This window comes from Panulirus ornatus, chromosome 45 (assembly GCF_036320965.1).
Source record: "Panulirus ornatus isolate Po-2019 chromosome 45, ASM3632096v1, whole genome shotgun sequence".
In the NCBI taxonomy this organism is placed as follows: Eukaryota; Metazoa; Arthropoda; class Malacostraca; order Decapoda; family Palinuridae; genus Panulirus; species Panulirus ornatus.
In genome coordinates this window covers 4,536,097-4,551,412 of record NC_092268.1, presented here as the reverse complement: position 1 = coordinate 4,551,412, position 15,316 = coordinate 4,536,097, and the positions used below count along the sequence as shown (strand labels likewise).

General features: G+C 39.0%; 2 protein-coding genes across 2 annotated transcripts in view; one reads left to right on the top strand and one right to left on the bottom strand.

The window, feature by feature from the left end:
• The window catches only part of LOC139762845 (pancreatic lipase-related protein 2-like), a 25,904-nt gene extending 23,625 nt beyond the window's left edge, over window positions 1-2,279 (bottom strand). The window contains exon 1 of the mRNA XM_071688027.1: window positions 2,125-2,279. The gene's annotated coding sequence lies outside the window, so the exon portion shown is untranslated. The remainder of the gene's footprint in view (window positions 1-2,124) is intronic.
• Window positions 2,280-6,210: 3,931 nt separating this feature from the next.
• MAN1 (LEM domain-containing inner nuclear membrane protein MAN1) overlaps window positions 6,211-15,316 on the top strand; it is a 30,916-nt gene continuing 21,810 nt past the window's right edge. Inside the window, exons 1-2 of the mRNA XM_071688024.1 lie at window positions 6,211-8,067; window positions 14,985-15,019. Of these exons, the coding sequence (XP_071544125.1) occupies window positions 6,726-8,067; window positions 14,985-15,019 (1,377 nt within the window). The 5' untranslated portion in view covers window positions 6,211-6,725. The remainder of the gene's footprint in view (window positions 8,068-14,984; window positions 15,020-15,316) is intronic.

Sequence of the window (15,316 nt, the reverse complement as noted above, 5' to 3'; positions counted from 1 at the left end):
TTGCTAAGTTGGCAACCGGCCGTAAACATAATTACTTCAGCCTATTATATTGTAGCCAATCAGCGTACATAATCCTGTAGTTTTATTTTTCTCCGTTTATTTAAATGACTACATTAAATCTACATTGGAAATATGTAGAATTAACGAGTAATGGAGTATATCATTTCAATACGAAATTGTTAAATTGTTTTATTTTTGCAATGTTAGTTCTAACTTGACCTGAACGATCTTAAATACCCAGGGTCGTTAACGGCAGGTCAAAAGCTCAAATAACCACCCAATTAACCCAGGGCTTCAGTCGTTAATGTAGTACACTTGTTCACACCAGATTTCCCCAGACTTCCTTTGGAAAACAACGACATCGAACCAGTGTTCTCCGGGTTATCAGGTGAGGGTTATAACCAGGAAACTGTGGAATTTGAGGCGGAATTCGAATGACGTTGGAGCCCACGGGATACGCCCGTTGTACTCAAAGGTACGATCTTTGAACACAGTGGTAGTGTTTACCGTTACTGACCATGGGACTGCATGGGCTGGCACGAGTTTGGAATTGTGGGCGAGGCAGTCGGCCCTCATCCAACCCAGGTGTTCAGACCATTATCCTATAGCCCATGGCTCTCATCCACATAACATCCGTGGAACCACTCATTCTCCTCTCTTCCTACTCGCACCAAAAAAAACACTTACACCCTTGATAAAAACTTCTTACTGTCTCTAACAGCTTTTCTCCCTTACCATATATATTTAAAAGCTTCTCCGCTGTCTCAACACTTATTATAATCCTTCTCCATGACCTTAAATACCCACACGCAAATCCATCCCTTTCTCTTAAGTGTGGCAGGCCCTCTGAAATGTGGAATTTCCAAGAAACATTGTATGTTACAGTCACACTTGTTATGTTCATTGAGTCAAGAGGTGGAAATACAGAGCCATCACAGGAAAGACTGAGAATTGTTAGAGCAGTTTAGATAGAGAGTTGTTAGAGCAGTTTAGATAGAGAGTTGTTAGAGCAGTTTAGAAAGAGAGTTGTTAGAGCAGTTTAGATAAAGAGTTGTTAGAGCAGTTTAGATAGAGAGATGGGGGTAGAAAATGGATCTTAAGAGGCATTAAACTTTTATTCGGTATCCCCAATGAGATATCTTGTTCAAGTCTTGAGTTTATTGAGGAAGGTGTGTTAAGAACAGAGATGGAGATAGAGTGACAGAAGAGGTAGCATACATGAAGAATGTGGATGAATGATGTGTTTGAGGGCTCAGTGTACGAGGGTCTTTGATTACCTGTGCGGGAGTGGAAGGAGGAAGGAAAGAGGAAGGTGTTGAAAAGAAGAGTGTAGGGGACAGAAGAAAACCTTGAGGTACGCCATTGTTGTTGGAGAAAATGTGGTGAGATTGATCCATCAATCACCACAGAGATAGATCGGCCAGAGAGGAAAGTAGATAGGAAGGAGCAAAGTGACGGAAGGGAAACCAGAAGAGGGAAGTTTAGAAATTAGACCCCAGTGTCACACCTTGTCAAAAGCATTGGATATGTCAAGGGCAAGGAAACACGACTCCTCAAAACCTGACGAAACTTTCCCAGTAAAGAACAAATATTGATTACTATTAGAAATAAACAAAACAAAAAACATGAATTCATTCCTACCTTACAGTAAAACGGTCAATGTACGATACTTGACAGTGACCCAAATAAACCTCCTAAGGCCATTCTCAAACATTGACCCAATCAAAATCCCCAGCTGTTATTATGACTATTATAACACTTGATCGCCGTTTCCCGCGTCAGCGAGGTAGTGCCAGGAAACAGACGAAGAGAGGCACATGTACTCGTATACACACATACACGTACCTACATATACTTACGCAAGCATACACATGTGCATATTAATGCTTGCCTTCATCCATTTCCGGCGCCACCCCTTCCCACAGGAAACAGCTTCGCCATATATATATATATATATATATATATATATATATATATATATATATATATATATATATATATATATACACACACACACACACACACGTAACTACATACCTTTATCTATTGTCAATTTTAAACTTGAGAATATCGTCCATTCAAACAATTAACCTCCAGGATAAATACCCCCAGGCGCTCCCTCACCTGTGAAGGAAACAAGAGTCAATTCCCAGAACGTTCCACCAGCGGCGACAACAAGACCACATCTAATGCACGATGGCTCGAAACGACCCTTGGGTATACGCCAAGGACGACGCGCACGCGCGCGTGTGAGTGTGTGTACTACGACCTGAGGTACGATAACAGTCGATAACGTACGATAACACTTATCGCCATGTACGACGCTAGTCTGTCATCCACTCATGGCACAAGTATATACCATGAATCGCAATATTTACCTCCAAACCTTATTTATCCTATTTCAAAATAGTAATTAATGTTGGCTTTACATAAAAAACAAAACAGGATTAATTTTTTTATTGATATATTCACTTACAGAGCGGATTAATGGTCATTTATTAATATTATAAAGTAAGTACTTGGAAGTATATGAGATATGCGCAGTAACACGTGTAACTATCTAATCAGTCGACCTCCAATGAGTTGTAAGGGTTAAGTGAGCCAGCATTATCATAAACGGCATTTTTTTTTTTAATTAAGTTACTTATTACCGACTTGAAAAGACATAGTTTGAGCATTTAGAATTCACTTATTTTTCACTTAAAGTTTACCTAATCTTTCTAGAACTGATATCTTTTAAACTAATGCCTGTTTAGAGTAACATTTACAGATAAAAAATGTTAATTAAATTTTGCATTATCTCGTGTTAAATTACATTGGCCGTTATTGTTAAAATAGTGACATGAGATTAATCTTCACGTAGGATAACACATTAAACTCAATATATGACCTTTACGAATAATGTCCCATTGGGCACTTGACCTGACCTTAGAGGGCTGGGTCAAAGGTCAGGCGATCAAACAAACGAAGGGTTAAATTTTGCAATAGTTCATCAATTGGGTTGTTGCCGCCATCAATTTTTGTACCTAAAATTGCAGACACCCGTGAATTGTTATGTATATATATATATATATATATATATATATATATATATATATATATATATATATATATAATTTGGGTAAAGATGAATGTGTTTGTATATTGTTATGTTGGTCTGTTGCCACTTAGCTTCACCCGCTGCCAGGCGCACGATGCATCATGCCAGAGGATATATTTTCTACATTGTCGTACTTTATATTATCCTTATATCCTCTCGTCTTATATCCTACTGGTGTTGAAGACCTATTTTTTTAAAAGATTATTTCATTTGTATACTTTAAACTAGGAAAGGAAATAACTTAAGCGTTTTTAAGGAAGAATTTAGGTTACCAAAACACTTCACTCTCTCGAGTAAGATAATATTTATTTTTCCTCCTTCATAGATGATTAGATATATATTTTTTCTTTTTCTCGACCTCTCAACAATCTCTGATATTCTCCAAGACGCGATGGTTTGGTGTCTATTATTATATTTATATATGTATATATATTTTTTTCATACCAAGTTGGAGATTAAATAGAGGATCAGACTCCACTAAATAGAGGATCAGACTCCATTAAATAGAGGATCAGACTCCATTAAATAGAGGATCGGACTCCATTAAAAAGAATGTGATCCTCTTTACCAATGATGCGGTACGACTTGGCGCTCTGGCGACGTACCTGCCAGCTATATATTGAAGGGTCGGGTCAAAGGTCACAAGCAAGGGTCGAGGCGTCGTACTCAAGAAGTTGATGTACTTATGTCTTTGTTTTGATGATGGTAAGTAACTTCAGTGCTTAACCAACTCTCATTTTCTGTGACTGGTAGGGCACGTCCGCCCATTTTCTTTAGTTTAATGTTTACCTGTTTACTAATGCTGTTCTCTCAGTGTATTTGTTTAATTCCTTATAATTACAGTAATGTAATTACAAAATTTGTGCTATACGGGGAGGGAGTTGTACACTTGTGGGGGACCCCCACCTCTTTATAAAGAAAACGGTGTCAACATCTGTATGTCGTCCACCTTCACGTTTTCCACATGCAGTGTATTCCAATCATCTACCACTATTATAAAGTGACTTTTCAAAATATCCTTGTTATCAGGTCACCCCCAACTCTTCACTCTTCCATTCTTAGTTTCTTCCGCCATCTTGGTTGCGCTGCTCTGGACACACTCTCGTGTTCTATGTGCTTATTTCATGTGGGTTGTGCACAAGTGAATATTACACCCTCCATTCATACATATGAATGTTGTGTATGTGTATGTTTAGACAGTCGACTTATTCAACATATCCATTTTCTGTTGTCTAATGTGTATGAAATACACACAGAATGATATATATTATTCTAATGTTTATATCAAAGACAAAAAGAGAAAGATTTATATATATATATATATATATATATATATATATATATATATATATATATATATATATATATATATATATATATATGACGCGACGTTAATGTAAATATCCCGCTTGAGATAAGTAGTGAACCTGCATTGCGGCCATTGGCCAGTGCGAAAGATCACGTGTCGGGTCACGTGGCTTCTCACCCCCTCCCTCCCCTACCCCCACCCACCCACTGGGTGTATGTTTGTGTGTATGTTTGTGTGTGTATGTGTGTGTGTGTGTATGTGTATGTGCGTCTGTATGTGTATATGTGTATGTGTGTATATGTGTATGTGTATCTGTGTATGTGTATATGTGTATGCATGTGGATGTGTATGTGTGTGTGTATGTGTATCTGTGTATGTGTATATGTGTATATATGTGGATGTGTATGTATGTGTGTGTATATATGTATGTATGTGTGTGTGTGTGTATGTGTGACGTAAGAGATTGTCACGTGTACCTGTTATGATAATGGGGTACACAGCGATTATCCCATGTGTACATCCCCTGGGGTTTGATAAGACACATTAGATGGTCTGCGGTTTCGGGTGTAACAGACCCTCGGTTGAACAAACCACCCCTCAATCCATCTTCAACCAAAGGCCACAACAGACCTTGTCATACACCATCCAAAAATACAGTTAAACATGTTCGAATTCTGACTTGGATTTTGAAAAATGCTAATTAGGTCGTTTCGTTAAAATGGGAAGCTAATTTTTCGTTTATTTCGATGGAAAGAATAGCGTGTTTAAGCTTATGTGATTTCAAACGTTATGACATTTCCATGTCCGCCATGTTGGTCTGACGCTTTATAGAAAATGTGAGGCTTGACAGGTGTACAGAGACACAAGTAACAGGACAATGCTATACTGATTCGTTGGTGTGAAGCTACCAGGACAGCAGCTATTGGCTGGTGTTACGCCATTGTTGTCGGGGGAGGGGGATCTCGTGGATCTGCTGTAGGAGAGAGGAAGTACTGTTGTCGAGGGGGTCTCGTGGATCTGCTGCAGGATCATCAACGTAAACCACGTCATTAGAATATGGTCTTTGGAAAGTAGTGGCTGGGCCATTGTGATAATCTGTTTCTTTTCTTGCACCGCTAAACTTTGGAACTTTTTACCTTCTCGTGGTCTTTCCTAGCACTTAATACCTGACCCTTTCCCTACACCACTAAACTTTTCATCTCTGTAACGTTCTCTCTCTTTTTCTCTTTACGTCATCTGCATTTAAATTGATGTAGGAAATGGTGTCTGAATCAAAGAAAACCTGTGTTTAATAATTCCCCTTCACTTTTATTCATAGCCATCCAAAGAATGCAAATTATATCATTATTATTATGTGTGTGTGTGTGTGTGTGTGTGTGTGTGTGTGTGTGTGTGTGTTTGTGTGTGTGAATGTAACTGGTGTTGTGAAGTTTGGCTATGTATACTGATGTATACCTTAACAAATTCGATTGGTGGAGAAGTTGTCTTCAAGCTATAGGGTCTGTGAGAATCGTACTTATATCACACACACACACACACACACACACACACGCAAACACACACGCGCGTGCAGGGAAGACAGCCGCATGCGGTTTAAGGGAAGTTAGACAGCGGACGACCTGTTTATATCTTACTTTCAAGATGGCCTGTGTCAAGGCTTGCCCATATAATCCTCCACTGAGCATTTCTCGCACGGCGCCGCCCTGGGCTCTGTCCATAAGCTGATAAAATGTGGTCTGCTGCCATGGTGGATAGTAAATATATATATTTTTTTTTGTATATAGCAGCAGTGTTATGTTATTTGTTTTGCCTGTTTATCTTTAATTGTGTGACTTAATGACTTATGTGTATGTCGTGGGTCATTTATCAAGCAGTCCTGCGGAAATAAGTGGATCGTAAGGGAACTTGTTGCTATATTATGTTTTATATCATTTTGTGTTCACTCTGACACCAGCCTTAAACATCCATTGGGTTAAAATATTCTTTCATCTTCATTGAATGTTTATTGCACTCCATGACTTACGCTCAGTCCTCAAACACATCATCGTTTTCCTGTAGTGAGAAAAACATAATGAAACAACATTCTGAATATTTACTCGGCTTCAAAATGCAAATAAGAATCACCATGACGAAATATTTAATGATATTTCGAATGTCCCTCGTAGTGTATCATGTTTAAATATGATTATAGATACTTCAAGATGGAGGATCGGATCGTATTCCATATAGAATCGAATTCTCTTAAATCATAGGATCAAGTAGGTCGGCGATCGTCTTTTGTCCCTCCGTTCGTGCTGGGTTCCGTCCTCTTTTGTGATGGTGTTCGTAAACATGGCGTCTTTCCAGTCCCTCACGGACGACGACCTCAAAAAAAAATTAATGGAATATGGCATCACATCCCCTGTCACGGCGACCACGAGAGACATTTTGATCAAGAAGTTGAACCACGTGTTAGCGAACCAGAGGAAGGTCTCCACTCCCAACAGCAGAGTGAGAAAAGCCATCCCTATCAGTCGAGTTAATACATTCAGTTCCGACGAAGAGGAAGATAACGAGTCTTCTGTTCTCTCTCAAGCACGTAGATCGAGTCGGTTGTTGAGGAGTAGAAGGGGGTCGAAGGGAGGCCTAGATATAACTGTGAGTGACAGAAATGATAGCTACTCTGGCCCCCAGGCGAGCAGAACCAGTGGGCGGCAGGTCAAGTCCGCCAGTAGTGACTTCGCCGAGGGAACATCTCGTACCAGTAGTAGTAGTTGTAGTAGTAGTAGTAGTAGTGGTAGTAGTAGTGGCGTAGCGACGAGTGTGTCAGTGTTACCCCACAGTGACCCTTGTGGCGACCCTACCCTAAGGCGGAGGTCGTATTTCCCCGTGTCGGCTCGCTCGGGCATCAGCCCGAGGGCCAAGATCCACGACGGCTACGAGACGGGGTCAGACTCGGACCTGGCCGAGGGCGACGACGTGGTTGACCTCTCCACTAGGGCGTCGCGCATCTGGAACCCCCCTACCCAGGAGAGCCACCTCCTGCCCAACCCTAATGCCTACCAGGCCCAGGCCGCCCCCCCCGCCTCCCCCCACCACCACCACCCGAACCACACGTCGGGGGTCGTGACCTCGCCTGACCGCTCGTTTGGTAGGTCCGATGGCATTGTGAGAAACAGAAAACCCAGAAGTTATTTAGAAAATGGGGAGTTGGACGATAGAGATTGTTGTGCGGAGGACAACATCAGTTTTTTAGGTGTTACGGATTCTATTGTGAGTCATGCGTCTCCTGGCAATCACGAACAGATCAGAGTTGCCAATGGCAGACACCACAGTGAGTCGGGCCCACCACTCGACCACTCTCACAGTGATGAAAGTACGTGGCATTACTCGATTCCGCTCTTGTTGTTAGTACTACTTGCAGTTTTCTTTGGTGTGGTTGGTATGCTGTACGTTAACATGCGCATGCCTTTCCTACCTGCACTGCGTTCTGTGCCTCCCATGGTCCAAAAGGCCGTGTTAAATCTACCTGTGCCTTTTCTCACTTCCACTGATCCTGAGAGTCAAGTCGAGGAGGAAGTTGTGTCGCCACCACCTCCGTCATCACTCAAGGTTTCACATCAACCTAAAGGTCCGCCTCCGCCACCACCTCCGGAAACTATGCCTCCACACACATCAGGTAAGATCAATAATCATTTCTCTTTCATAAATAGGCAATAGACCCGTGTTAACCTAATCGTGAGAGTATACGTAGATAAATTGTTGCTGAAGTGATTGATATCAATTTTCAACGAAGAGGAACTGTTGGTTATTCTGTAAACTTGCTGCCAAGATACATTATACATTAAAAAATCTCGTAACGTACCTACCCACCTGTGTATGAGTATGTACGAGATTTAGACATGGTGGCCGGGCTACAGCATTGCACTCACCAGTTGACTCGTATGTTGATGAACAATGTTTCTCTTAGTACATAGATATGTGGGTTGGCAATATATTGGATGTATATGGATTCGATTACCAGTTTCGTTATACATTGAGACTGTCATTGTTTATTATTTTGTTTTGCAGTGGTAATTTAATGTATAGTATATAAAATAAATGTAACATGGCTTGTGTTTGAGCATTTTACTCGTCTTTAATGAAAATGTATTAATAATCATGTGGGTTATGAATATTTGGTAAAGTGTTAGGGGCGGATAACAAGTTTAGCCATTCATCAAAACTTGCCTTGGATATTCATTAATTTATGTTATTGTAAAAAGAGCTGCAGGGCATGGCTTAAGGCATTATTGTCCATTTGATATTAGATGAGATGGTAGTAAGTAGATAAGATGATCGTAACATTCATTATGAATACTAGGAATAATATTTGTGGATGTAAAAATGCATGAAATGTAAAATATTCAGAGAACACATGTAACCCTCACTGTAAATGCCTAGCAATCGAAATTTTTCTTGATATTTGATATTCAGGTTGAAAGGCACTGGTCACACTTGTATTTAAGCATCAAGTTAACAGTTATTGACTGTCATCAATGAGATGATGGACAGAACTGGCTGTCATTTGCATGCAGTAGCCTGTAGCTGAACATTTTCATGTTCGTACATTTCTGCTGTACATACCAGCTGCTAGAGGGGGTTTGGTTGGGTATTTACTAGTTCTTCTGATATTATTCAAGTGTTTTATTTTTATATTATTGCACTTCATGTTTTCCTTGAGATGCATAAGCTTCACTGTTGTTACTCTGTTTAATACCATGGAATAGAATGCTAAGTAATGCACTAAATTACTTTATGAACCTCTTATTGTGTTCGCTAAAGACAATCACTCCATATCCAAAGTTTGTTTCAGTGCATGGCTGAACTGGTCATCTACCATAGTAGGCTTCTTTGGTGTAAAAGTAGATAATCTATGTATCTTTATTTCTGACGTCTGTTCCAATTGGAACTCCCTCAAAGGGGCGGCCATAGCAACAGAGTCTCCCTATCAAAAGAACTCCAGTGCTGCTTCTTGGCTTTTAGTGCCTCACCCTTAACAGGCCACTGGCAGAGGGCAAGTCTAGCGCAGTGTTCGCAGAAATATTTCGTTCAATGTCTTTTAGTATTTACTTAAAAATTATCATAAAATATGGTAAAAGTAAATACTTTTCATGGTGTGTCATGAATATGGTTAGATAGGGATACCCCCTAGTATTGGGTTTAGTATTGTTAAGAGAGTATTCTTATATCTCTCTAGGTCACCTCACGTTTTCTTTAGAATTTCTTCCCATTATTTGCTTGTGTCTTTATGATAGTTTTGGTATCAGAATATGTACCATACGGCAAAAAATTTAATTTTAAGAAACATGAGTTTCCTCTACATTTATCAGAGTGCACATTAAAATACACACTCACATGATAAAGTATATTTTATATATTTCTAATTGGTCCAGTGTCTCTTTCAAGGACATGAACAGGAACACTTAAAAGCCCAAGATTTTGGTTGAACCACATTTTAGGTTACTGCTCATTGGCCATAAAGGCCTACCACTGAAGTCTCATGTATTTCATTTAGTTCAATGCTCTCATTCAAAATAGGAGACTGTCAGCTTTGAATAATAATAAAGGTACCTCAGGATTTTTGGATATAAGTGCCTGCCATAAAGGCTACCTTTGAAAGTTCAGACTTATTACAGCTTCATGTGGCACCAAGAGGCCAAAGAGCTTGAATGTAAGCGCTTCAGAATTGGGGCAAGGTTTTCATCTACCCCGTATTGGCCTTCAAGGCTGCTTTTAGGCCACTCGAGACTACTAAAGACCATCCCTGCCTGATAGATTACTTTCATATCATTGCACTTATTCAAAATAGGTGACCCGTCAGCTTCAAACTATGAGGAACGTACTTCAGGATCGAAAGTACTGGTGCTGTATGATAAACTCTTGGCATCAGGATGCTCACCTATTACTTTGTATGGTATGGCATCTATTTTCGGTTCTTATGAATTATCACAGATGTTAAGAAATTTCTTGGATTGTGTAAAAGGCTGTTGTGCAGTATTGTTAGCTACAATTTAGAAAGTTTGTTCTCGAATATTCCATTGCACAACACCATTAATATTGTCATCTCAGTTCACATTTTGATTTCTCTGAGAGTGTGAATAGAATTCTTTAAAACCATTTTAATACTCTGTTGAAACTATCTGTATCAAGTTTATGTTCACCTCATGATAAGGTTTCTGTGCAAGGTGTGGGATACCTTTCGACTCAGTATTAGCTAATTGAATGATGTGCTTCCATGAGAGTAAATCATTTGAGTGATTTTCTGTCTATGAGTTCTGCCTTACTCTGCATTAGCATTACGTTCATGACTTTTTTACATTCTTGATGCCAGTTTCCTGCTTATAGTTTCTTTGATTAGTAAAATAATCAACACCTAAAGATCAAGTCTACTTTGAAGATGGCAAATAATGGTAAACTTTCTTTCTTGAAAAGTTTGCTGGTTGATTTGAAACTTATTTATAGAAAACCTACTTTCTCTGGGTTAGGTGTAAGTTACTTAAGGTTTGCATCAATTCAGAATAAAGAATGTGTTGTATAGTGTCAGCTGTATATGCTTGAACTTCGGGTGTAAGCATAATGAAGATTTTATAAAATCTCTTTTCAAGGATGTTGGTTTCCCAGCATTCAGTAATACTGGTTCCTGTGTAAACAGATTTCTTACTAAGATGTGCAAGTCTTTCTTCAAAGCATGTGCTGTGCCAAAATTGGAAAAGTATGTAGTTTACCTGGGAACTTAAAAAAAGAGCTATACTCTATGCTGTGCAGATTTTGTTTTTATACGGTTGTAAGTGTTGTCTAAACTAGCTATCTAACAAATATGATCATTATTGATATATAAAGACCTTGTGCCATTGTTTGTCTGTCCTCAGTGCTTATTTCATTGTGGTTTGCATCATACATTAGATCCACAGTGCGATCAGAGCATTGTAGGGTTGAACAGCGTTACGACATGTCCCATTGCATAGGTAAGTGGCTTTTAAAGCCTGGTACTTTTGCTGTAGAGGCTCATGCAGAAAATTGTGGCTCTGACTTTTCAAGTTATGATTTTAAGATAATTGGCTAGGAGAATAATTTGCAACATTTAGAGGTTCATAGAGTCCGTGCATATTTTCAAAACTAAGGTTAGTCAGAAGGATAATGTTGTGATAGCTTTGTTGAATATCTTGGTTTAATTTAAGAGTCTTATATATTATGATTGTGGCTGTTGATTCTTCATATTTTGAATTCTGTATTTTTTTATGTTTTATAGTTTTGTGTAAAAGTTAAAGCACTCCTCTCATATATCTGTATGTAGCCTTTTAAGATTTATGTATCATTAACCATTATTTCACTGAGTTTGGTAAAGTGTGTGAAAGAAGAAAGTTAAGAGTAAATGTGAATAAGAACAAGGTTATTAGGTACAGTAGGGTTGAGGGTCAAGTCAATTGGGAGGTGAGTTTGAATGGAGAAAAATTGGAGGAAGTAAAGTGTTTTAGATATCTGGAAGTGGATCTGGCAGCGGATGGAACCATGGAAGCGGAAGTGGATCATAGGATGGGGGAGGGGGCGAAAATTCTGGGAGCCTTGAAGAATGTGTGGAAGTCGAGAACATTATCTCGGAAAGCAAAAATGAGTATGTTTGAAGGAATAGTGGTTCCAACAATGTTGTATGGTTGCGAGGCGTGGGCTATGGATAGAGTGGTGCGCAGGAGGATGGATGTGCTGGAAATGAGATGTTTGAGGACAATGTGTGGTGTGAGGTGGTTTGATCGAGTAAGTAACGTAAGGGTAAGAGAGATGTGTGGAAATAAAAAGAGCGTGGTTGAGAGAGCAGAAGAGGGTGTTTTGAAATGATAACATATGTTTTAAGGAATAATTCTATTTCAGTAATTTTGTGTGCTTACAAGAGTATTCTCTAATGATGAGATTGGTTCCCGAACCTTCAAACTGATAAAAACAAAAGGGAATTTAAGAAGTATAATAGTCTTGATGATGTATGGATGCAAGGCTTTGACTAAAAATGAGAAGGTGAATGTATCAGAAAGGAAATTGTTTGAGGATGATTTGTAGTATGAGGGTTGATCAAGTAAGAAATGAGAGGGTAAGATAGAGGTGTGAAAATAAGAAGAGTATGGTTGAGAGCTGAAAATGGAGTGCTGAAATTCTTATACATACAGAGAGAATGAGTAAGGAGAGGTTGACAAAGAGGATATACGAGTCGGGTTAAAGGAATAAGAAGAGGGATGGAATTGGAGATGGAAGGGTGGAGTGAAAAAGGTTTTGAGTGCTTGAGGCCTGAACGTGCAGGAGGTGTATGGCATACATAGGTTATATTGAGTTGGAGCGCTGTCATCGCACTAAACCACTGCACATGAAGGGGTTAAAGGATACCACAAAAGGGTCAGTGGGGCTTGGCTATGGATAGTGGGCTGTGGTTTTGGTGCATTACAGCTAGAGAATGAATGTGAGCAAACGAGGCTATTTCTTTATCTGTTCCATGCGCTGCCTTGCTGATGCTGGAAATGGTGAACATGTATGAAAGAATATATTTAGTCATACTTTTTTTCATACGTATTCGCTATTTCCCCTGTAAGTAAGGTAGCATCAGGAACAGAGGACTGCACTTTAGAGGGAAAGTCTTCGCTATGCCCCCTTCTCTGTTCCTTGTTTTGGTAAAGTAAAAACTGAAGGGGAGGATTTTCAGCCCCCCTAGCTCCCACCACTTTTTAGTCGCCTTCCAAGACACGTAGGAATACAGTCTCATCAAGAAACTACACACTTCAGAGTTCGCATTCCCCTGCTAGTGGAAATAATTTTTGCACATCCATGGGCTGCAAGAGCCTGAGTAAGAACAGGCCTTGTTCCTGGAAATATGTCCTACTTTTATTCACCTTCTGTGACTTTTAGATGCATTTAAAGAGGGGTTTCATTATATTTGTATATAATGATAGGAAGCTGTGGTTTGTGTTTGCACCTGCATTCAATATGAGAGGTAGAAACAAAATAGATACAAACACGATTTTGTAGAGAAGAGAGCTTTTTACCACAGAGCCTCCAGAAGTCACCTGGTTTAAAATGGCATGTTGTGATTTATTTGTTAGGAAGTATAACCATGTTCTCAGTTTATTAATTATTTCCATTTCATGCATTATGTATGCTGTGACACTATGGGCTAATTTTTTTTAAAGGCTTTTGGTAAATTTGCATTCATACTTCAGCAATTTATGTTTTCCAATGTCTCCATAATTATCATGTAGTGATAATGTGGTATCGATTATGATCTTCCCACCACAAAGCATTGGTTCCTTGGGTTTCGTGAGTTATCTGTTTGATTTTGTTAAATCTAGATTTATAGTTGTAATTATTATTGGTTAGATGCAGTCAGCTCTCTCAGCGGTGCAGGAGCCTCATGGAATATGCCTCTAGGGATGGGATTTATTTTTTCTATTTTTCTTGACAGGTTTATTTTTCTTTGGCAGTTGAGCTGCACACTTTAAACATTGTTATTGCAAGTGGTAGATTCCTCCAGCCTAACCATAGAATTTGCCACATCAGGACTTCTCTGACCTCATTATCACATACTGCTTGCTACACATTTGAAATGAATGGGAAAGTTTTTATTAATGTAGGGAGATACTTAAATATGTCACTCAGCATTAGATACATCTGGTGTATAACATCATCCTCCCGGTACATTGACTGCCAATCTCCAGATTCCATAATCATTTGAAGAGAATATATTATCTGCCCTCGACACTAACCTTGCCAGTTTTGTGGAAAGAGCCATCTCTAATCAGAGGTATTCACTTATATGTAGGGTGGATAAGTGAAAGTGGAGTCAGGTCAGTCAGTCACAACTGGAGTGATAGATTTTTTTAACTTTTAGAACAAGAGGGCCAATACCATTATGACATCCTATGATGCGCTAATACTCTCCATACTACAATATTGTTCTGTGCTTGCATCACCCTGCAAGGCAGTCAAAACTGGCGAGGAAGGTGTGCAAGATTTCATTTACTGTCTGCATTGACTTTATTGAAAATCAAAATGACTGGAAATGACTTAAAGCACTCTGGAGAGAGAGAATATGTGTGTGCATACACATATATATGCAAATATTATTGTGTATGTGCATGTTTGTAAGTGTATTTTTTACAAACATATACATGCATGCACCTGCATATTGATATGTATATAATGTGTATGTATATGTGCCATTTCATGTGTAGTGGGTTGGCGATGGGAATGGATGAAGGCAGCATGTATGAATATGTACATGTGTATAGATGTATATGTCTGTGTATGTTTATGTTGAAATATGTAGGTATTTATATGTGCGCGTGTGGGCGTTTATGTATATACATGTGTATGTGTGTTGGTTAGGCCATTCTTTCGTCTGTTTCCTTGCGCTACCTCGCTAACGCGGGAGACAGCGACGAAGTATGATAAATGAATATAAAAAATAATGATATATGTGCATGGCTGAGTGATTGTTGATAGTCAGGTAATCAGAAAATGTAATGAACTTCATATCCCCAATTATTTATATTCATTGAATGTCTCTTATCATTTCAGAAAATAAGTTTCCAGTATGCAGTGAGAAGTTAAAGGTAAGATTTTTTTTATTTTTCATTATGTTGATGATGTATAGTGGGAAATATATCTGAAAGTTTGTTGTATAAGCAGTGACTTATTTGTCATGAAAATCTCAACAGAGACATGTTTATGCATTAGGTAAATAGAATTATTTTGCTGTGCATATGAAAAATTGGAGGGTACTGGGACTGTTCATTTTGTTGTTTGGACAAAAGATGAGTGGTGTGAGGAATACTTCTGTGTATGACCATCCTGGCTTCAAATACTTTGGGAGTATTTAAGTATTAACACATTCCACAAAGTAAATCAGT